The following is a 19,970-nucleotide window of genomic DNA, read 5'->3' as shown; positions in this document are numbered from 1 at the left end:
CTCGTTCAGTATGGCTTTATTTCTCATCACGCACCTGGGACCCCTAAACAGCCAAGGCCTGCCTTCCCGGGCCAACCCGGAGGTTCTCCCACACAGTGGCCCTGCCCTGGGCATTCAGTGCACTTGGGGTGCCAGGACGGCCCTACTGGTTTGCACAGGACCCCGGCTGCAGCCGGCCAAGGAGCCACGCACCCCAGAACCCACCTGTGGGGCTGTGCGCCCTCGCCAGTTCTATTGCTACGGACGCCGCACACCGGGGTTTCCCTGAGGTCAGCGCCCCCACCTGGGCCAGGCCTGCCTTTCCGCCTGCCCTCCTCGGGGGGCAGTGGGACGTGTCTTCCCCACCGCACGCTCAGGCGAGGCTGGGAGTGCAGAGGTGTGGTGTGGGCCGGGCCGGCGGGTCCCTGGGCACAGCAGAGGTGGGCAGGGCACGCTGGGCGCTGGGCTGGGGGTCACCCCATCTCCTTGCCCACAGGAGGAGGGCCGAGCAATGATGACCGTCCAGGTCGTGGGCAGGTGCGGTGGCGGGGCACAGGCCGGGTCAGGCCCACGCCTGAGGCTGCAGAATCCACAGGCACCCCCAGTCACCATGGGGCCAGGGCTCCTCTGGGCGCTGTTCCTGGGGACCCTGGCTGGCTCAGCTCTGACAAGGCCGATGGCTGGGTAGGAGGCAGCGAGGCCCGGGCGGAGATGGTCACTGAGCCTTCGACTTCACCAGCAGCCGCTGCACCGACTTGTACAAGAGGTCGAAGTGCTGGGGGGCGGGGAAGGGGCGCCGTGAGGAGGGAACAGGGAGGGGTGCCGTGAGGAGGGGGTGCTGTGAGGAGGGGTGCCATGAGGCTACAGCCACCCAGCCTTGGCCCACTCACCTGGACCGCCGTGTAGGCCAGCCCGAGGTAGGCGCTAATGCAGACAGCCAGCAGCAGGTCGAAGATGGCCGGTTTGACCCTGTGAAGTTGTGGCGCGTCGGGGTCAGGGCAGGGCAAGCACCCTGGCCGGGTTCCCAGCAGGGCAGCCCCGCACGCAACCAGCAACCCGGGGTGCTTACCTGTACGCGTTCATCACCTGCTTCAGCTGGTCGTAGAAGACGAACTCGGGGTCCCTGGAGAGACATGGGGGCTCTTGGTGGGTTGGGGGACTCCGAGCCCTCCCCCACCCTGGTCCCCTGGAGTCAGGCGCCCTGAGGAGGCAGAACACCTGACAGGGTGTGAGAGTCCCTCCTGGTTCTCACTGGAGCACCTGCCTGCTGTTTACTTTTCTCCCAACACCAATGGGAGCAGACGGAACAGTCCAGGAGGGCTATGGCTAACGGGCTGGGAGCAGGTGGAACAGTCTAGAAGGGCTGTGGGGTAACGGGTTGGGAGCAGACAGAGCAGTCCAGAGGGGTTGTGGGGTAATGGTCTGGGAGCAGACGGAACAGTCTAGAAGGGCTGTGGGGTAACAGGCTGGGAGCAGGTGGAACAGTCTAGAAGGGCTGTGGGGTAACGTGCTGGGAGCAGACAGAACAGTCTAGAAGGGCTGTGGGGCGCAGGGCCCGGTGGCCTCACCGCTTGTCAGCCTTCACGTGGTGCTGCTTCACGTCCTTCAGGTAGCGGCCCAGGTAGTGGCCCAGCGTGCTGAGGAACGTGCCGTCCTTGTCCAGCAGCTGGGCGGCCCGCGGCTGACTGGTGAGCCAGTCCATGACCGAGTCCAGCTGCTCCCGCTGCACCTGCTGCAGGGTGGGCGCCTGTCACAGCCTGGCCCCACCTCCGGCCCCGCCCACCAGAAGGCACCCCCCCCCCACCGCCCCGAACCCTCCAGGCCTCACCATCTGCTCCGTGAATACAGGCATGTCAGGGGGTGTGCCCTGGGGAGAGAGCAGGGATGGGGTTTCAGGCCAGCTGGGGACAAGGCAGGCAGGGGATGTGGGGGACGGGCTTGGCGGGGCGGGCAGGGGATGGGGGACGGCCAGGGCTGGACGCACCTTCTCCGTCAGGTTGTAGATGACACGGGTCAGGGCCTCAGCCACGATGCGCGTGTTGCGCGTCAGGGTCTTGGAGTCAACCCGGGACCTGCTTGGGGAGGGGAGCTGGTGAACTCAGGGGGCTTGACGCTTCGGGTGGTGGGGTGAGCTCTGGGGGCTGCTGCGCCCGCCCTGGGTCCAGGCCCTGGCCTGTCGCCCGCTCACCGCAGGTCCATGATGCTGCTGCGCTGCCCGTCGCGGTGGCTCTCCAGGTGGGACAGCGTGAAGGCCGGCAGGCGGCGGATGGCGAAGCGCTCGTGCTCCCAGGCCAGCACCTCGTCCGCCAGGTTGATCTTCTTGTGCACCATGGAGAAGCGCACCTCGGGGAACTGGTGGGCGGCCACCTGCAAGGGTCGGGGCAGGGCTCAGGGGCCAGGGGTCGGGGGTCAGCGGCCGGCGCACCACCCCGCGGACACCCCCTCTCCCGGCGCCCACCGTCTGCAGCTCCCGCAGGAAGGCGTGCTGCAGCGTCCCCTCCCGCGGCGGCTTGGACACGTGCAGGTGCAGGCTGCTGCCGCGGCCCAGCGTGTCCAGGCACAGCACGAAGGCCACGTTGTCCTGCAGCAGGCTGGAGTCTGCGGGCGGCAGGTGGGCGGGCTCAGGGGCTGGGCGGGGCTAGGGGCGGAGTCAGGGCCCGACAGCCGGGCCAGGACAGAGGGCGGGGTCAGCGTGTGGAGCCTGTGTCAGAGTGGGCGGGGCCAGGACAGAGGGCGGGTCCAGGGTCCAGGGGCGGGGCGAGAGCCAAGCCCCCCCCACCCCATTTCCCGCAGGCCGCACCCGTGTGGTCCAGGTTGTCCTCCAGCCAGCGCTTGGTGCCCTGGTAGTTAAACTTGCCCCCTCCGGAAGCAAAGAACAGCAGGTTGTACCTGCGTAGGAGAGGGGATGGTGCGGTTGGAGGTCACTGGCCTGTCCAAGGATGCGCAGGACCTGGGGTGACCCTGGGCCACCCCCCAGCCTGGACCTGCACGTGCAGCAAGGGGGTCCCGAACCCGGGGCGCAGGGCAGGCACACTGGGGGCACTCACGCGGCGTGCGTGCGCTTGTAGGTGTAGAGGCGGGAGAAGAGGCGCGCCAGCTCCAGCAGCACCGAAACGCCGCTCCCGTTGGAGTCTGCGCCGAGCGACAGCCACTGCGGGGCAGGGGCCGGTCAGCAGGCCGGCAGACACAGGGCACAGCTCGGCCCCAGGGGCCTCTGCCCCAAGGGTGGGAACAGGGCCACCCTGTCCCCGTCCGCCCCACAGAAAACGGGGCCACCCCTGACTCGGCCGCCCCACGGGGTCCCAGGGACAGGAGGGCGGACATACGGGGGCCACTCCAAAGGCGTCGTAGTGTGCCACCAGGACGATGGTCGGCAGGTCGTCTCCACCCAGGCCTGTCAGCCGGCCCTGAGGAGGGGGAGACAGGTCAGGGCAGCCGGGGCTGGGGCATGGGGTGGCAGGGCAGGGCAGGGGGTGTGGGGCGGCAGGGGCAGGACAGGGGCATTGGGTGGCAGGGGCAGGGCAGGGGCATAGGGTGGCAGGGGCAGGGCAGGTGGGGCAGAGGCGCCCGGGCATGGCGCTCACCTCCACGCTGGTGATGAGCCAGTCACTCAGGGCCTTGCTCTGCAGCCCACTCGTGACCATCTGGAAGCCGTTGGCCGTGGCCGTGTGCAGCAGCACTGGCGGGGGACGCAGTCTCGGTCATGGGGACCCCAGGTGGGGGTCACCCCACAGACCGAGGCACAAGAACGTTCCAGAAGCCTTCCACCCCGACGCCCACCGACGCGGCCCCTCCCGGCTTGGGGTGCTGCACCCCCGGCACCCCACCTTCCGCGGCCGAGGCCGAGCCCTGGGACGCGGAGGCGGCCTGCGTCTGCTCATAGATGGACAGCAGGGCATCGTCCTCCACGGCGAAGTACACGGGCACCACGGTCTCCATGGCCAGCATCTCGGGCTCCACCGCCATGAATTGCTGTGGGAGACGTGGGGCAGGGCGGGGTGATGGGCAGGCTCCCTGGCCCCGCCCACCAAGCACTGGCTCCTCCGTTGCCACGCCCACACAGTCCCCACCCCAACACAGCTGCCATGGCCCCGCCCACCAAGCACTGGCTCCTCCGTTGCCACGCCCACACAGTCCCCACCCCAACACAGCTGCCATGGTCCCGCCCACCAAGCAATGGCTCCTCCCCTGACTCCATCCACACATCACGGGATCCTCCCCGGCCCTGCCCCACACCCACTGGAAGTTCTACAGCATGGCCGCCATGGCCCCGCCCCCACAGGTCTCTCCCCGCCCCTCGGCCCCGCCTACCCGCAGGCCCCGCCCCTCACCCGCACCACGTCCTGCGGCACGGCCGCCATGGCGCGCGGCAGGATGATGACCACGGCGCCCGCCGACTGCCGCAGCGCCTTCTGGTAGCGCTCGTACGAGAAGTCCAGCAGGCGCATGAGGACGCAGCGGCGGCTCAGCACGGCCGCGTCCACGGTGCGCGCCTCGGTGTTGAGCACGGCGTTCCTCGTGCCTAGAGAGGGGCGGCCAGGGTCAGGGCAGCGGGGTCAGCCAGGGGATCGGGGTCAGCCAGGGGTAAGGGTCAGGGCAGCGGGGTCAGCCAGGAGCTAAGGGTCAGCCAGCTAATCGGGGTCTGCCAGGGCCTCGGGGTCATCCAGGGACTCCGGGTCAGACGGGGGACTCGAGGTCAGCCAAGGGGTTCAGGGTCAGCCAGGGTCTCGGGTCAGCCAAGGGACTCGAGGTCAGGGGCTCGGGTCAGCCAGGGACTCGAGGTCAGGGGCTCAGGTCAGCCAAGGGGTTCCGGGTCAGCCAGGGACTCGGGGTCAGGGGCTCGGGGTCAGCCACACCCCACAGCCACCTGGGTGACCCCGTGCAGGCGCAGCTTTGGCCTTCTGAGGAGTGGCCAGCCATCTCCAGGTGGGGAACGGGGTCCGTGTGCAGAAAGCCGGAAGCAGGGACGGGCTGACCAGGGACAGGCTGACCAGGGACGGGGTGACCAGGGACAGGTTGACCAGGGACGGGGTTGACCAGGGACGGGCTGACCAGGGACGGGCTGACCAGGGACGGGTTGACCAGGGACGGGCTGACCAGGGACGGGCTGACCAGGGACGGGCTGATCAGGGATTGGCTGACCAGGGACGGGGTGACCAGGGACGGGCTGACCAGGGACGGGCTGATCAGGGACTGGCTGACCAGGGATGGGGTGACCAGGGACAGGGTGACCAGGGATGGGCTGACCAGGGACGGGCTGACCAGGGACGGGCCGACCAGGGACGGGGTGACCAGGGACGGGGTGACCAGGGACGGGCCGACCAGGGACGAGCTGATCAGGGACGGGGTGACCAGGGACGGGCTGATCAGGGACGGGGTGACCAGGGACGGGCTGATCAGGGACTGGCTGACCAGGGACGGGGTGACCAGGGACAGGGTGACCAGGGACGGGCTGACCAGGGACGGGCCGACCAGGGACGGGGTGACCAGGGACGGGGTGACCAGGGACGGGCCGACCAGGGACGGGCCGACCAGGGACGAGCTGATCAGGGACGAGCTGATCAGGGATGGGCTGACCAGGGATGGGCTGACCAGGGACAGGGTGACCAGGGACGGGCTGGCCAGGGACGGGCTGGCCAGGGACTAGCTGACCGCGGGTGGCCGCAGCATGCACCCCAGGCCTAAGAGTGGGGACACCGGCTGCCAGTGGACAGCAGCTAGGAACGGGGGGTGGGAGTGGACACGGAGGACCTGGGTGACCAGGCATGCACCTGGTGACCTGGGGGACCAGGCCTGGGTCAGGGTCCTGGGGATTGCGGATCTGGGGGTACTGGGGGTCCTGGGTGGGTTCGGGGTGCCAGGGTCGCGGGGCTCAGGGTCTTGGGGTTCTGGTCCTGGGGACTCGGGGTTCTGGTCCTGGGGACTCGGGGTCTCGGGGTTCTGGGGGGTCGGGGATCGGGGTCCCAGGGGTCAGGGCCCCGGTGTTCTAGTCCTGGGGGCTCGGGGTCCCGGGGGAATCGGGGGTCAGGGTCCTGGGGTTCTAGGTCCTGGGGGTCCCGGGGTTCTGGATCCTGGGGGAATCGGGGTCCCGGGAGTCGGGGCTCGGGGTCCCGGGGGTCCTGAGGGTCCCGGGGCTCTGGGTCCCGAGGGTCTCGAGGTCTCGGGGTCCCGGGGATCGGAGTCCCGGGATCGGTCCCGGGCTGGGGTCCCCCCCCGGCACGCACCGTACGGCTGGCCCTGCAGGTCGTACTGCTGCATGCGGTACACGGTGAACTCGTGCGCCGCGTCGGCCGCGGGCAGCGGCGGTGCCACAAGCAGCAGCACGGCTGGCAGGAAGACGATGAAGCCGAGCGGCAGACACGACGCCCGGAGCACGTTCTCCAGCACCTCACCCGCTTCCTCCAGCATCGTGGCCGGCGGGGGAACCGGGCACGGCGACCGGGGGCTCGGCTCGGCGTGCACGGCCGCCGGGGTCCTGCAGGCGTGCCGCGGGCAGCCCAGCCGCACGCCGGGGTCCTGCGGGCGCCGCGGGCAGCGCCCCGCCCGCGCTGCGGCCTGGGACTCGTAGTCCGGGAGCCGGAAATGGGGAAGACGGGGAAGCGGAAAGTGGTGCTCGAGCGCGCTGGGTTTGCTGGGAGTTGTAGTCGCCCGGGCACAGGAGCTCGTGGGAGTTGTAGTCCCCGGAGAAGTTTCTGCAGGTGCAGAGGGGACTCGGAAGCCAGGGGAGTTCAGACTGGCGAGGGGAATGTCGGGGTCCCCTCGGAGCCCCCCCCGAGGCCGAAGCAGTGTCGGGGTCCACGCGGAGCCCCCCCAAGGCCGAAGCAGTGTCGGGGTGCTCTGTCCATTGAGGGTGCACGGAGGTCCTTGGGGTCCGCAGCCCGGTGTCCTTGGCCGGGTGGGCCCCGGGGCGCAGAGGGGCGCCGGGATGGGACCCCTCTGGGCGGAGAGCGAGGGACCAGTCTCATTCATTCATTCATTCACTCATTCATTCATTCATTCCTTGAGGGGCGAGCTCCCAACTGCCCGGGGTCTTGGTCCTTCCCGGCTACTTCCCCTCCCAGGGGGCCCAGGGAGGCAGGGAGACCCTGGGAGGCTTCCTGGAGGAGGTGAGGCTGCCCCAGGCTGCGAGCAGGACCAGGAAGGGCTGTTGTCATGGCAGGAAGGGGAAGCCTGGGAGCCTCCCAGCTACACACAGGAACAGGGAGAGGGGCCCCAGTCCTGGGGTGCACACTCCGACTCCACTCGCAGGGACCCCAGAATGCAGGCCTGACTGGAGGTAATGATGTGCAGAGGAGAGGGGCAGGAACCCCCGGGGTGGACGCAGGAGGGCAGAGAGGGGGCGTATCTGCCACAGGAGTCGGGGGACAGCCAAGGGGGCGTGCGGAAAAGCAGAATTGGAGATGTTTCCTGTTGGTGGCTGCAGGCGGCCAGCAGCCACCGCATCCCCCTCCCTGCCAGCCAGCACCCCTCACGACTCACCTGGCGTCAGGCCAGGTGGCAATCCTTGCCCTCCTGGACACGCTGGCCAGCAGCTCGCATGTGCAGAAGAAGCTGTCCCCGGACGGGCAGCCGGCCACCTGCTCCACCTGGCCGTGGCACACGGGGTCCCTCCTACTGGCCCATCACTTCCTGTTGAGGAGGGGGACCCTGCAGGGAATGAATGTTGAACTGTCAGCCTGTGGGTACCCTGAGCCCCCCACCGCTTCCCAAGCCAAGCCCAACAGGCAGCAGGTGCCCAACGTGTGTCGTCCAGCAGGCACTGCTCGTCGCCACCAGGTTAAACGGCCAGGGAGCCGGGCAGGGTCAGTGCCCAAATGGCGGGGTGCAGCAGCTCCCAGTGGGGAGCTCCCGCTTCTCCCTGCACACACCTAGCCGGGGCCAGTCACCCAGCAGGGACAGTAGGACACACCGTGTCACAGCCTGCAATGTCATTTGTTTGGTTTTTTTTTTTTTAAGATTTATTTTATTTTTATTGAAAAGTCAGATACACAGAGAGGAGGAGAGACAGAGAGGAAGATCTTCTGTCCAGTGGTTCACTCCCCAGGTGACCGCAACAGCTGGAGCTGAGCTGATCCAAAGGCAGGAGCTCTTCCAGGTCTCCCATGCGGGTGCAGGGTCCCAAGGCTTTGGGCCATCCTCCACTGCTTTCCCAGGCCACAAGCAGGAAGCTGGATGGGAAGTGGAGCTGCTGGGATTAGAACCGACGCCCACAGAGAATCCCTGGCGTGCTAGGCGAGGACTTTAGCCATCAGGCCACCGTGCCAATTCCACAATGTCGTTCTTTAACGTGTGTCCGGCAGGGGCCATGCCAAGGGGGGAAATAAATACAGATGCAGAGGAGGCCTTGCCCTCCTGCCGCTGGCCACGTGGGGCACCCAGAGTCCACTGGGACGACCCTTGCGGTGCACGGGGTGGGGTGGGGCGTCCCCGCAGGGCCCCCCGGGTCCCTGGCTGTCACAGCAGGTTGATTTCGTCCAGGTAGCGCGCCAGCACAGAGTCACGCACGTCCTTGAACACCGTACGGATATTCTGCGTGTCCGTGGCACACGTGTAGTGGCTGAACAGGCGGCGTGAGCGCGGGCCGGCGGCACAGCCCACGTACATGCTGGTGTACATGTCCAGGATAAACCTCTTGGCGGCCTCCACGTCTTGCTTGGGGCCTGGGTGGGGAAGTGGGGTGCAGGGTGGGGGGCTCAAGACCCTGCTTGGGTCACACAGGGTGCTGCCCAAAGCAATGGGAGTATCAGGGCAGGTGCGCCCAGGAGCCCACGGGACATGGAGGGGCCCAGAGAGGAGGAGGAGGCGGGTGACAGGTGCTGGGGGGTGTTAGCCCCAGAGACACAGGGAGCCCTGAGGCCAGGGAGCTGGGGTGGTGCAGGGGGGCCAAGGGGAGCCCTGAGGCCAGGGAGCTGGGGCGGTGCAGGGGGCCGAGGGCATGGAACATTCTGGAAGCACTCACCTCGGAAGCTGGGGAAGTAGGTGGCCAGGTGGGAGGTGGCGATCTTGTCCTGCAGGATGTCTGTCTTGTTGAGGAACAGGATGACGGAGGTGCTCTGGAACCACGGCAGCTCCAGGATGGTGCCAAACAGGGCCAGGCTCTCCTTCATGCGGTTCTGGGACGGAGGGGCCAGCTCAGCGCAGACAGACACACATACACACACACAGCCCGTGGAGAAAGGGCCAGCTCAGCGCAGACAGACAGACACACACACACACACAGCCCATGGGGAAGGGACCAGCTCAGCGCAGACAGAGACACATACACACACACAGCCCGTGGAGAAAGGGCCAGCTCAGCGCAGACAGAGAGACAGACAGACACACACACACACACACAGCCCATGGGGAAGGGACCAGCTCAGCCAAGGCCCCCCCCTCACCCCTCCAGGCCACACCCTCCCCTCCTCCAGGCCCCGCCCTCACTCCCGGCCCCACCCCTCCTCCAGGCCCCGCCCTCACCTCCTGGTTGTTCTCCAGGCCCCTCCATCCAGACCCCGCCCCTCCTCCAGGCCCCGCCCTCCCCAGGCCCCGCCCCCACCCTCACCTCCTGGTCGTTCTCCTCCAGGCACTGGTCGTACTCGCTCAGCGAGGCCAGGTAGATGAGGGCGATCACGTTCTCAAAGCAGTGGATCCACTTCTTGCGCTCCGACTTCTGGCCTCCCACGTCCACGATCCTGCGTGGGGACCAGGGCCCATTCAGAGCTCAGAGCTCACGGGGACCCCAGGCTGCATGCGGGGTGCGCCAGGAACGACGGCTGACACTGCATACGCAGGAGGACACGCCCCGGGCCGCTGGCCTGTCCCCCACGGTGGAAGGTCCAGGCCTCCGGGTGCTGGGGAGGCTGGGGTGCAGGGCTGAGGGGGGCTGGGGGACCCAAGACAGCGAGGCTGGGGTGCAGGGCTGAGGGGGCTGGGGTGCAGGAGGTGCAGGGCTGAGGGGGCTGGGGTGCAGGAGGTGCAGAGCTGAGTGGGGCTGGGGTGCAGGGCTGAGGGGGGCTGGGGTGCAGGGCTGGGGGCTAGGGGACCCAGGACAGAGAGACTGGGGTGCAGGGCTGAGGGGGGCTGGGGTGCAGGGCTGAGGGGGGCTGGGGTGCAGGGCTGAGGGGGGCTGGGGTGCAGGAGGTGCAGGGCTAAGGGGGGCTGGGGTGCAGGGCTGAGGGGGGCTGGGGTGCAGGAGGTGCAGGGCTGAGTGGGGCTGGGGTGCAGGAGGTGCAGGGCTGAGGGGGACTGGGGTGCAGGGCTGATGGGGGCTGAGCTCCCAGGATGGGAAGGCTGAGGTGAGGGCACGGTGGCCCATAGGAGGCCCACCCTGGGGTGCTGCTGGCTCTAACGCTCAGCCTTCCTCTCTGCACCCTGGCAGGTGCACCCTCCTTCCCAATTGGTTCAGGTTCATGCACACCCCACAGCACGCAGAAGCCTGCACCCCCAAGCAACTGGGTCGCTGACAACCACCTGCCTCATTTCCTCTGCTTGCCCCGCCCATGGGCCGGCCCCACACCCCTTCCCCAGGCACCTCTGGGTCTGGCTCCAGCGCCACACTCCTGCCCTCACCCTGGCTCCTCTGTCCACACTCCCAGCTGGATAACAGCATCGCCCCACCACCAGCTCTGATGCCCTCCCTGGCAGGCCTCCCCTTCAGCGCTGCTGCACCCTGCGCTCCAGAACCCCAGTGCCCACTTGCCCAGCCCCTGCCTGATGCGGCTGGCTCCAGGGGGTGAGCCTGGGTGCTGGCCTGGGCGCTGGCCCTGCCCCGGGCACCCTCTGCCTGTGCTGTCCCTTGCTGTCCTCTGGAGCCCTTCCGGCCTGTGGCTCCGTGGGTGCTGGCCTGGGCGCTGGCCCTGCCCCGGGCACCCTCTGCCTGTGCTGTCCCCTGGAGCCCTCGGCACCGTCCCTTCCAGCCTGCGGCTCCCTGGGCGCTGGCCCTGCCCCGGGCACCTTCTGTGTCCACTCACCGCAGGTTGGTCTTGTTCACTGAGAAGCAGTACTCATTGATGCCCGTGGTGGGCAGGCGGCTGCGCAGCACGTCCTGTGCCGTGGGCACGTAGCTCTCCTCCGCTATGCGCTCCAGGTGTGACAGGTAGCTGCACAGGTGGGGATGCTGCTGGATTCACAGAGTGGACTGGGAAGAGCCCCCGTCCGGCCCCCGAACCCTGAGACCCCCACACTCACTACATGGCCGAGTCAAGCAGGTGGAACTCGCGTCGGCGCTCATAGCAGGCCCGCACACCGGCGTCGCGCCACAGGCTCTGCATGGCCGTGGCCAGGCACTTCTCGAAGACGGTCACTTTGTAGGGGTCCTGGCTCATGACCAGCCTGGCGTGCTGCTGTGGGGAACACAGGGAAGGGCCAGGCCAGGTGAGCCCTGGGGGGATAGGAGTGGCCTGCCCAGCGTTGCCCGCCAGCCTCCCTGGCCTCCTGCCCAGGCACCTCGGAGCAGGGTGGTCAGCTCAAGTGACCATGTGTGCTGGGATCCCGTATGGGCACCGGTTCGTGTCCCAGCAGCCCCGCTTCCTATGCAGCTCCCTGCCGTGGCCTGGGAAAGCAGTGGAGGACGGCCCAAAGCCTTGGGACCCTGCACCTACGTGGGAGACCTGGAACAGGCTCCTGGCTCCTGGCTTCGGATCGGCTCAGCTAGGCCATTATGGCCACTTGGAAAGTGAACCAGCGGACGGTTCCTTTACTGTCTCTCAAACTTCAGAATAAAGAAATCTGCAGAAAGTCCTTTCTTTTCTTAGGAAATGTCTACAACATTCTCAAGTAACAATCATAACAAGTGAGAACTTATGTTTTTGGATCCAACTCCGGAGGCTTCAGGACCCGGATCCCAGTGGCGGGGAGGGCGGGGCTTTCAGGCTGGCCCCGCCCCTGATCCGCCAGGGCCCGCCCACATGGCTCTCACCCATGCACGGACTCACTGGCTCCTCCCACTGGTTCTGGCCACGCCCACCCTGGCTCCCGGCCCCGCCCCTGGCTGCTGGTCCCGCCCATTCTGGTTGATCCCGCTCCCGCCTGGCTCTCAGCCTCGCCCACCCTGGCTCCCGGTCCCGCCCCCACCGGCTCTCGACCCCGCCCCATCTGGCTCTCGGCCCCGCCCCTGGCTGTTGGCCCCGCCCACCTGGCTCTCGGCCCGGCTGAACGGGATGTGCAGCCGCCCCATGGCGTCCAGCAGGGCCTGCACCGACACGAAGATGTTTTGGTAGACGAGTGGCCGGAAGGCCTTGCGCTCCTCCTCCGAGTAGCCGGCGCCGTGGATGATGCGCATCTGCTTGATGAAGGTGCTCTTGCCGCTCTCGCCGGGCCCTGGAAGTGGGGACCGGGCGACCTCTCAGCCTTGCACCGTGGGAGCTCGGCCTGGGCACACAGACCCGAGACCCCCGCCCTGCTGGGAGCAGACCCTGCCCCGTCTGTACAGCACGTGGACCCCAGCCCGGGGCGGGCAGCGTGGGCCAGGGCGGGTAGCGAGGGGCCCGGGGCACTTTCATCTTCTGCGATGACTTGTGGGGACAAACTGGGAATTGGATCATGAAGGAGGCTCCGGGTGGTCAAGTGACCAAGCTCAGCAGGCAGAAGAACTTGGGGGGTGCCAGCTGGCCAGGCACGAGCCCAGGGCAAAGATGCAGCGGGCAGAACCAACCCCCAGAGGTTCAGATGGACTGAGGGGTACAGCGGGAGCTGGGGACCGCACCAGGTCTCAGAGGGGTGGGACAGAGCCCTCCTGGCCTCGGGGGACAGTGCTCACCAGGCCTCAGGGGACACAGCCTGCCAGGTCCCAGGGACAGACTGCCAGGCCTGGGGGACAGAGCTCACCAGGCCTCAAGAGACACAGCCCGCCAGGCCTCAGGGGACAGAGCCCGCCTGGCCTCAGGGGACAGAGCTCACCAGGTCTCAGGGGACAGAGCCCGCCAGGCCTCAGGGGACAGAGCTCACCAGGTCTCGGGGGACAGAGCGCCTCAGGTCTCAGGGGACAGAGCCCTCCAGGCCTCAGGTAGACAGAGCCCACCTGGTCTCAGGGGACAGAGCTCACCAGGCCTCAGGGGACACAGCCTGCCAGGTCCCAGGGACAGACTGCCAGGCCTGGGGGACAGAGCTCACCAGGTCTCGGGGGACAGAGCCTGCCAGGCCTGGCGTGGGGGGCACTCAGCTGGCCAGGGCTCTGGGCAGCCAGCTCTCAGACATCAGAGCCCTGGGTCTGCCTCTGTAGACCTCCCCCAGCAAAGGGAGGTGTGGATACCTCAGTGTGGGGCCAGCCAGGGGCTGGAGAAGGGGAGCATAGGACAGGACGGCCTGTGTCTCCCCCTGGGGTGAGGGTGCAGTAGGTGCCACAGGAGAAATCAGCCAGGGGGAACCCCAGCCTTGGCTGCATACACCCCCCTCCTGTGAGGGACGGCAGGGCAGCAGAGAAGCAGGTCCTAGCCGGGGGTGCCTAGGCGGCCACATGGAGAGTGAACCAGCAGGTGGAAGATCTTCCTCTCTGTCTCTCAATCTGATCTGCCTTTCCAATTGAAAAAAAAGAAGTTCCACCAAAGGCGTACATATTCTCTGAAAGTGCGTGACGAATGGATGCGTGGACGCGACCGTGATTGCACAGCCCGTGGGCGCTTCCCGTTGGGGGTGCGTGTGCGCTGTATCGTGCCCAGGGGTTTCTATTACCCAGGCGTCATTTGTCCCCGTGCCTGCCTGGCGCCTGTGCACCTGCCAGCGACTGCTGCGGCCTGTCTGCCCCCCTCCGTTGCCAGAGGCTGTCACGGCCAACTTCCCGGCTCTCACCCGCTTTTGCTGGTTTTGTCGCCCACGCACCGACAGGTGGGCAGCCCAGGCGGGGACCGACCCGCGTGGGTCCAGCAGGGTGCTGGGCCCCAGCAGGCTCCATCCTGGTCTCCCGGGGGGCAGGGGTGGGAGGTGGGGTCCATCTCCCACGTGCATGGGCAGGGAGCTGGATCGGAAGTGGAGCAGTTGGGACTCAAACCAGCAACCACATGGGATGCCGGTGCTGCAGCTAAAGGCTTAACCCACCATGCCAGCCCCAGACCCATGCCCTCCTGTATTTTTTTTTTTTAAAGATTTATTTACTTTTATTGGAAAGTCAGATTTACAGAGAGGAGGAGAGACAGAGAGGAAGATCTTCCACCTGCTGGTTCACTCCCCAAGTGGCCACAATGGCTGGAGCTGAGCTGATCCAAAGCCAGGAGCCTCTTCCACGCAGGTGCAGGGTCCCAAGGCTTTGGACCGTCCTCCACTGCTTTCCCAGGTCACAAGCAGGGAGCTGGATGGGAAGTGGGGCAGGCGGGAAATGAACCGGTGCCCATATGGGATCCTAGTGCGTGCAAGGTGAGGACTTTAGCCGCAAGGCTACCGAGCTGGACCCACCCTGTATTTTGAGAGCTGTGTGCCACCACGTGGCAAGCTGTACCTCTGTTCCCTCCGTGTGTCTGGACTTCCTCATGTGGCCTCCACAGTGACACTCATAGCACAGTAGCCAGGAGTCCACCCGCTCCCTTCTCCCGAGCCCTGGGCCCTGCAAGGGGCTCCGCATGGGTCCCTCTGCTCTCCCGACGCCCCTCTCGGCTCCCCTGGACACACACTGGGCAGCTTCTCAGGCAGCAAAATTAGGACCTGGGGGTTCTGCCCCAAAGAGAGCTGGTGGGGGACGGGGACCCCCAGGCTCTCAGGGCATACAGGCTAGGCACCTGGCTCCCTGCTTGTGGCCTGGGAAAGCAGTGGAGGACGGCCCAAGGTCTTGGGACCTTGCACCTGTGTGGGAGACCTGGATGGAGCTCCAGGCTCCTGGCTTCGGATCAGCTCAGCTCCGGCTGATACTGCGGCCATTTGGGGAGTGAAACAGTGGGGGAAAGATCTTCATTACAAAACAAAAAGCAAGGAGTGTCGTCTGTGGACCCCAGCTCTCAGGGCCTCAGCTCCAGCCCAGGGGTGTAAAATGAGGCACCCGGGCCATGGCGGTGTCACACTGTGAGCAGGCTGCCTGTGTCCTGTCACTCACAGGTCTGGGGATGGCCAGTCCCAGGGAGCTAGTCCCAGGGAGGCCAGGGGTCCCGGCCGGTTGCAGGGAGATACCATGAGGGGCGTGCAGTCCAGACACTGGGAAGTGGTTGCTTCTGTCCCGAGGGCCAAGGGGGAAGTGGGGCCTGCCCAGCAGCTGCCAGGGAGGAGCCGGGGGCAGCGTGCCAGGCCCCTGGGCATCGTGTGGGTCAGCACCTTGTCCATGACAGGAACCTGGGGCCCACCTGGGCAGCCCTGAGTCAGGGCTAGGGGCTTGGCCGGTCCTAGCCACCCTTGGTTGCTTTATATATTTAAATGGAAAAATGAGAGAGAGAGAGAGATCTTTCATCAGATGGTTCACTCCCCAAATGGCACCGCAGCCAGGGCTGGGCCACACGGAAGGCAGAAGCCAGGAGCCCCATTGGGGTCTCCCTGGGGGTTCGGGGACCCCAATACCTGGGCCGTTAACTGCCGATTCCTGGGTGCACACCAGCAAGCAGCTAGGCCAGAAACTCCATGTGGGGGCTAGCTCCCTGTGGCCTTGCTGAGACCCCTCCCTGCCCCCCAGCCCCCCAGCACTCTCTGCACCTTCCTCAAACAGACCAGGAAAAAGCAACTTCTGGATTCAGTTCCCATTTTCCAGGTGATGGGGTCAGGGTGTTGGCGAGCTGTTGGCACCCTTGCCCTTCATGGCCCCCCTGTCAGGAGGGCTCCCCACGCCGGGTGGTCAGGACGGGGCCCCTCGTCCAGTCACACTGTCATTGTTCGCAAAGCCTTGGCTGAGCACCTGCTGCTGGGTCCAGGTCCCCACATGCTCACGCCAGTGCCCGTGGGGGCAGTGACACATGCATGTCGTCCGCTGGGTGACCGGGCAGGCCATGCAGGCAGCGACAGGCCATGTGGGCGCAGGAGGGAGCTGGGGCTCGGCGACAGCCAGGGTGGCCGGCACACTCCCTGCGCGAGGGGGCGCAGAGTGGAAGCCGCACACAGGGTGACACAGGGAGGGTATGACCATAGACGGTGGGCGGCAGCCGGTACAAGGAGCCCGAGGAGAAGAGGGGGACAGCAGGCGACAAGCCCCTCACCAGTGTGGCCAGGGACAAAAAGAGAGCTGGCATAGCAAGTGAAGCCACAGCCATGAAGCCGGCATCCCTTAAGGGCACCAGTTCGCATCCCAGCTGCTCCACTTCCCATCCAGCTCCCTGCCTGTGGCCTGGGAAAGCAGTAGAGGACGGCCCAAAGCCTTGGGACCCTGCACCGGTGTGGGAGACCCAGAAGAGATTCCTGACTCCTGGCTACTGGCTTTGGATCGGCTCAGCTCCAGCCGTTGTGGCTGCCATGGATGGAAGATCTTCCTCTCTGTCTCTCCTCCTCTCTGTAAATCTGACTTGGCAATAAAAGTAAATAAATCTTTCTTTTAAAAAGACATGAAAAAGGAACTGCCATAGGAGGAAGGAAGGGGGACTGAGGGCTGCGGGAGGCGGGAAGGCTGTGTGCGGCCGGCGCTTCCTGCCTGCAAGTGGTCCCTGAGCGACGGGTGGGCGTTTGTCCTGGCAGTTACACACCCTCCACCCCGTGTGCTCTGCTGGATGCGCAGGGGTCGAGCCCCGGCTGCTCCACTTCCCATCCAGCCCCTCTGCTCATGCACCCACCCGGGAGGGCGGCAGACGGCCTCAGAGCTGGGGCCCTGCACCCAGGGGGGACAGGCGAGTGGAGCTCTTGCCTTTGGACAGGCTCAGCCTTGGCTCCTGTGGGCATCTGGGGGTGTGACCCAGCAGGTGGAAGAGTCTGTGTGTCTTTAATGTAGAGAAATGAATATAAAAAAGGAGATGGCCTAAGAGGCCCCACAATGACACGCCTGGCACCTGCAATCAAGCTGCAGCTGCTGGGAGACTGCAGGGTGGCCGCTGGAGGCACAGGATGTAGAGCCAGAGGGGGCTGGCCTTCTCTACGGGAGACTTACTGGGAAGAGTGATCAAGAGAGGGAGAGGGCTTCCCCAAATGGCCAGCCAGGAGCTTGGAGCTTCCTCCAGGTCTCCCACACAGCTACAGGGTCCCAGGGCTTTGGGCCGTCCTCCACTGCCACTGCTTTCCCAGGCCACAGGCAGGGAGCTGGATGGGAAGCAAGGCTGGGACTCCTAAAGGTGGTGGCCGGGTCCGATACGACCCCGTGTCTCCCAGGAGATGAGGACCTATGAGGCTGGGTGGGGGCGGTACGAGGGGAGCCCACAACCCATCTCCAGTCCTGGCAGGTGGCAGCTTCATGCCCGGGCCTTTGCCACCCACGGGGGAGGCCCCCCAGGGAACCCCCAGCTCTCCCTGCCACCTCCTGGGTGTGCACGACACACCCCAGCCCCGGCTGTTGCTGTGGGTGCTAGGGGAATGAAACAGACATGCAAGATTCGTCTGCCAGCCACAGAAACACGCAGGGCGGTGAGCCCGCCCGCCCCAGCAGGGCTGTTCCCTCCCGGCCCTTCCTGCCGCAGAAATGACCACATTCCCTTATACTGTCTGCCTGGGCGCAGGGTGAGCCCACGCCGGGGTCCCCCGAGGCTGACGCAGCAACTCCTCAGGTCGGCAGAAACCCACCCACCTACGGCCGACCCTGGCCGGACCCCACACCCTCCCCTGCCCCTTGCAGCAGCAGAGCAGAGCAGAGCGGGGCCTGGGCCCTGGGCAGCTGCCGTGTTCCTCCCACGCGGGCCTGGGCTCGCAGTGATCCAAGCAGGTAGGACGGGCTGGGCTTGCCTGTGCCGCTGCCAGCCCCTCGCACACAGAGGCCCTGCTGGCTCCGTGGGCTCAGTGGTGGCATCTGCAGCCTGGGTGCCCACCAACTCACCCAACAGCAGCAGCTTCAGCTCGCCGCGCACCTGCCTCTTGTGCTCCAACAACAACTTGTTGATCTCCTGGTCCACGCGGGCCGCCGCCTTCTCTTCCTCGGTCAGGCACCAGCAGCAACGCCAGCTCAGGGTGTGGGCCATGCCGGGTGGGCATCACCCCGTGGGGGACCCCGCTGCTCCCCTCGGGTGCGGTAAGGCACCAGGGGAGCTGGTTCCCCCAACACCCCACCGCTCCGACCTGCCCAAACCGGGCCTGGCAGGTCCCAGGGCGCCCGGGAGGGGTGAGGCGGGGCCCCTGGGTGAGGTGGGGTGGGGCGGAAGCTGGCCTGCACGCACACTGGTCCTGCGGGGCCTGCCCGGCCTCCTTCCTCATTCTGCCCAAGCAGTGACGCCACCGCGGGGCTGCCTCCTCTGCCGCACCCCGGGGTGGGCAGGGGATGACACCCAGCTCCCCGGCTCCCAGCATCACTGCGGCTTCCAGGAGGGGACACTTAGGAAGCGCCAGCTGTATACCCCGGGGACCCTGGGGGGTTGGGCTCACCAAGGTCACGCACGTGACAACCTTCCAGCAAGCGAGATGCCGCACACCTTTCCTAACATAGGACCATTTGTGAGTGAGCCGGTGCTGAGCCCTCATGGGCCCACCTCCTGGGGTCCGGGGTTCGAGTCCCGCTTCCAGCTCCTGATCCCGGCTCCCTGCTGGTGTACACCAGGGCAGGTCCCTGGCCCAGCCACCCGCGAGGGAGACACGGATGGAGCTGCTGGCTTTGGCCTCGCTCAGCTCTGGATATCTGAAGAGTGAATGAGCCCATGGGAGCTTGGAAGCTGGAAAGTTCTAGAAAGTTCTGGATCAACCTCCCACCGTTGGGGGTGGGGGAGCCCTGAGGCTGGCGCTTTGAGGTTTGCAGAGAGGGTGTGCCCCCGCTTGTCTGGTTAGCATGTGTGGCTTCCCCTCAGACGATGCTGATTCATAGCAGCACGTGGGAAGTGCACCAGGGGCGGGGTTACTGGGGTGAGCGGGCGGGATGCCCGCCCGGGCTCCAGCTGGGTGTTGGGGGGCTAAAGGCAGACAGTATTGGGGTACAAGACCACTGGGGACCCTGAAGTATCACAGCTTCTCAAAACTGAATTTGCAATGTGCCCCTTTCTCCTGCCCCCCCGCCCCGGGACCTGTCACACTGGTCCTGCCTTCCGGTCACACACCTGCCCAGTCCAGTCAGTTGTGGCCATGATGTCCTGGCAAGATTCGCTTCCTCTCCCCTTCAGCATCCCAGGGTCACCAGGGACCCCTGAGCCACCCCCCCACACCCCACTGGTTCTCATGACACCCTTCCATCACTGCCACTCACACAGCTCGGCGGAAGGTCAGTCTCAATTCTGGGTACCCCAACACCCAGGAGGGGTCTCTCAACTGGCGGAGCCCTGGGGACCCCCGTCCTAGAGAGTACACACGCAGGGTTCTAGCGTTAGGGTCAGATCAAGGCGTTGCCTCGGGCGACACCTGCTGGATGCTGGTGGCAGGACACTGCCTTCCCCCTCAGCTTCAGGGAGTTCCCCCGGGCTCTCTTCACCCCCATACCTCTGCCAGCCTCCTCTCCCTCCCTGGGCCCAGTCCTGCCACGCCTCAGCACCACCCCGGGCTCAGCAGCCCGTCCACTTTGCTCACGGGGTCCATACACAGGTGTGCAGACCCCACACTGGAGGGTGCGGGGACCCCATCCTAAGCGGTGATCAGGGGTAGGGCCCCAGGTTCTGGGGCACCTCAGGAAAGGGTATGTGGGTGCAGAAAAGGGATGTGGGCAAATGTCCCCAGAGGACGCTGACAGCCCAGGGTCTTTGGTCCCAGGCAGGAAGCCATCTGGGGATGGGGGACTCTAACCCTAACATAGCTCCAGGTTGGAAAGTAGAGCCAGTTTTAGAGATGGACAGACAAGGAGGCTGCTTCCCGCTGAGCCGCATCCCACAGGGGCACTGCTTTGCCGGTTCGAGTCCCAGCTGCTCCACTTCCCATCCAGCTCCTTCCTTGTGGCCTGGGAAAGCAGTGGAGGACAGCCCAAAGCCTTGGGACCCTGCACCGGCGTGGGAGACCCAGAAGCAGCTCCTGACTTTGGACCTGGCCCCACCCAGGGTTGTTGGAACCATTTGGGGAGTGGA

General features: G+C 66.2%; 2 protein-coding genes across 4 annotated transcripts; both read right to left on the bottom strand.

The window, feature by feature from the left end:
* Positions 1-6,497, bottom strand: NCLN (nicalin). Of its 2 annotated transcripts, none has more exons than XM_004595673.2 (15): positions 6,204-6,497; positions 4,311-4,501; positions 3,807-3,951; positions 3,564-3,658; positions 3,306-3,386; positions 3,027-3,130; positions 2,780-2,868; positions 2,438-2,577; positions 2,168-2,346; positions 1,964-2,051; positions 1,808-1,846; positions 1,548-1,711; positions 1,049-1,102; positions 870-948; positions 1-754 (listed from the first exon to the last, which is right to left on the bottom strand). In XM_004595673.2, the coding sequence occupies exons 1-15, from the start codon at positions 6,385-6,387 to the stop codon at positions 695-697; spliced, it is 1,692 nt and encodes a 563-aa protein (XP_004595730.1). In that variant the 5' UTR covers positions 6,388-6,497; the 3' UTR covers positions 1-694. The 2 variants fall into 2 exon arrangements, with proteins under 2 accessions (XP_004595730.1, XP_058513946.1); XM_058657963.1 differs by having other exon boundaries at positions 4,317-4,501; positions 6,204-6,474.
* Positions 6,498-8,119: 1,622 nt separating this feature from the next.
* On the bottom strand, positions 8,120-18,188 carry GNA15 (G protein subunit alpha 15). 2 transcript variants are annotated; one of them, XM_058657990.1, is made up of 7 exons: positions 17,816-18,188; positions 12,095-12,279; positions 11,149-11,300; positions 10,932-11,060; positions 9,524-9,653; positions 8,939-9,092; positions 8,120-8,639 (listed from the first exon to the last, which is right to left on the bottom strand). In XM_058657990.1, the coding sequence occupies exons 1-7, from the start codon at positions 17,955-17,957 to the stop codon at positions 8,434-8,436; spliced, it is 1,098 nt and encodes a 365-aa protein (XP_058513973.1). In that variant the 5' UTR covers positions 17,958-18,188; the 3' UTR covers positions 8,120-8,433. The 2 variants fall into 2 exon arrangements, with proteins under 2 accessions (XP_058513973.1, XP_004595729.2); XM_004595672.2 differs by having other exon boundaries at positions 8,121-8,639; positions 11,149-11,303; positions 17,816-18,186.
* Between the last annotated feature and the right edge of the window lie 1,782 nt (positions 18,189-19,970).

The sequence above is a fragment of the Ochotona princeps genome, chromosome 33, assembly GCF_030435755.1.
Source record: "Ochotona princeps isolate mOchPri1 chromosome 33, mOchPri1.hap1, whole genome shotgun sequence".
In the NCBI taxonomy this organism is placed as follows: domain Eukaryota; kingdom Metazoa; phylum Chordata; class Mammalia; order Lagomorpha; family Ochotonidae; genus Ochotona; species Ochotona princeps.
This window is presented reverse-complemented; position numbering and strand designations above follow the sequence as displayed.

Excerpts from the sequence above, each read along its gene's own strand:
- NCLN (XM_004595673.2), bottom strand. The coding sequence starts at position 6,387 with ATGCTGGAGGAAGCGGGTGAGGTGCTGGAGAACGTGCTCCGGGCGTCG. Across the intron at positions 4,502-6,203 it reads CCTGCAGGGCCAGCCGTACG|GCACGAGGAACGCCGTGCTC; the intron begins GTGCGTGCCGGG and ends GCCCCTCTCTAG. Across the intron at positions 3,659-3,806 it reads CTCGGCCTCGGCCGCGGAAG|TGCTGCTGCACACGGCCACG; the intron begins GTGGGGTGCCGG and ends GTCCCCCGCCAG.
- GNA15 (XM_004595672.2), bottom strand. The coding sequence starts at position 17,957 with ATGGCCCACACCCTGAGCTGGCGTTGCTGCTGGTGCCTGACCGAGGAA. Across the intron at positions 12,280-17,815 it reads GCTGAAGCTGCTGCTGTTGG|GGCCCGGCGAGAGCGGCAAG; the intron begins GTGAGTTGGTGG and ends CCCCACTTCCAG. Across the intron at positions 8,640-8,938 it reads CTACTTCCCCAGCTTCCGAG|GCCCCAAGCAAGACGTGGAG; the intron begins GTGAGTGCTTCC and ends TTCCCCACCCAG.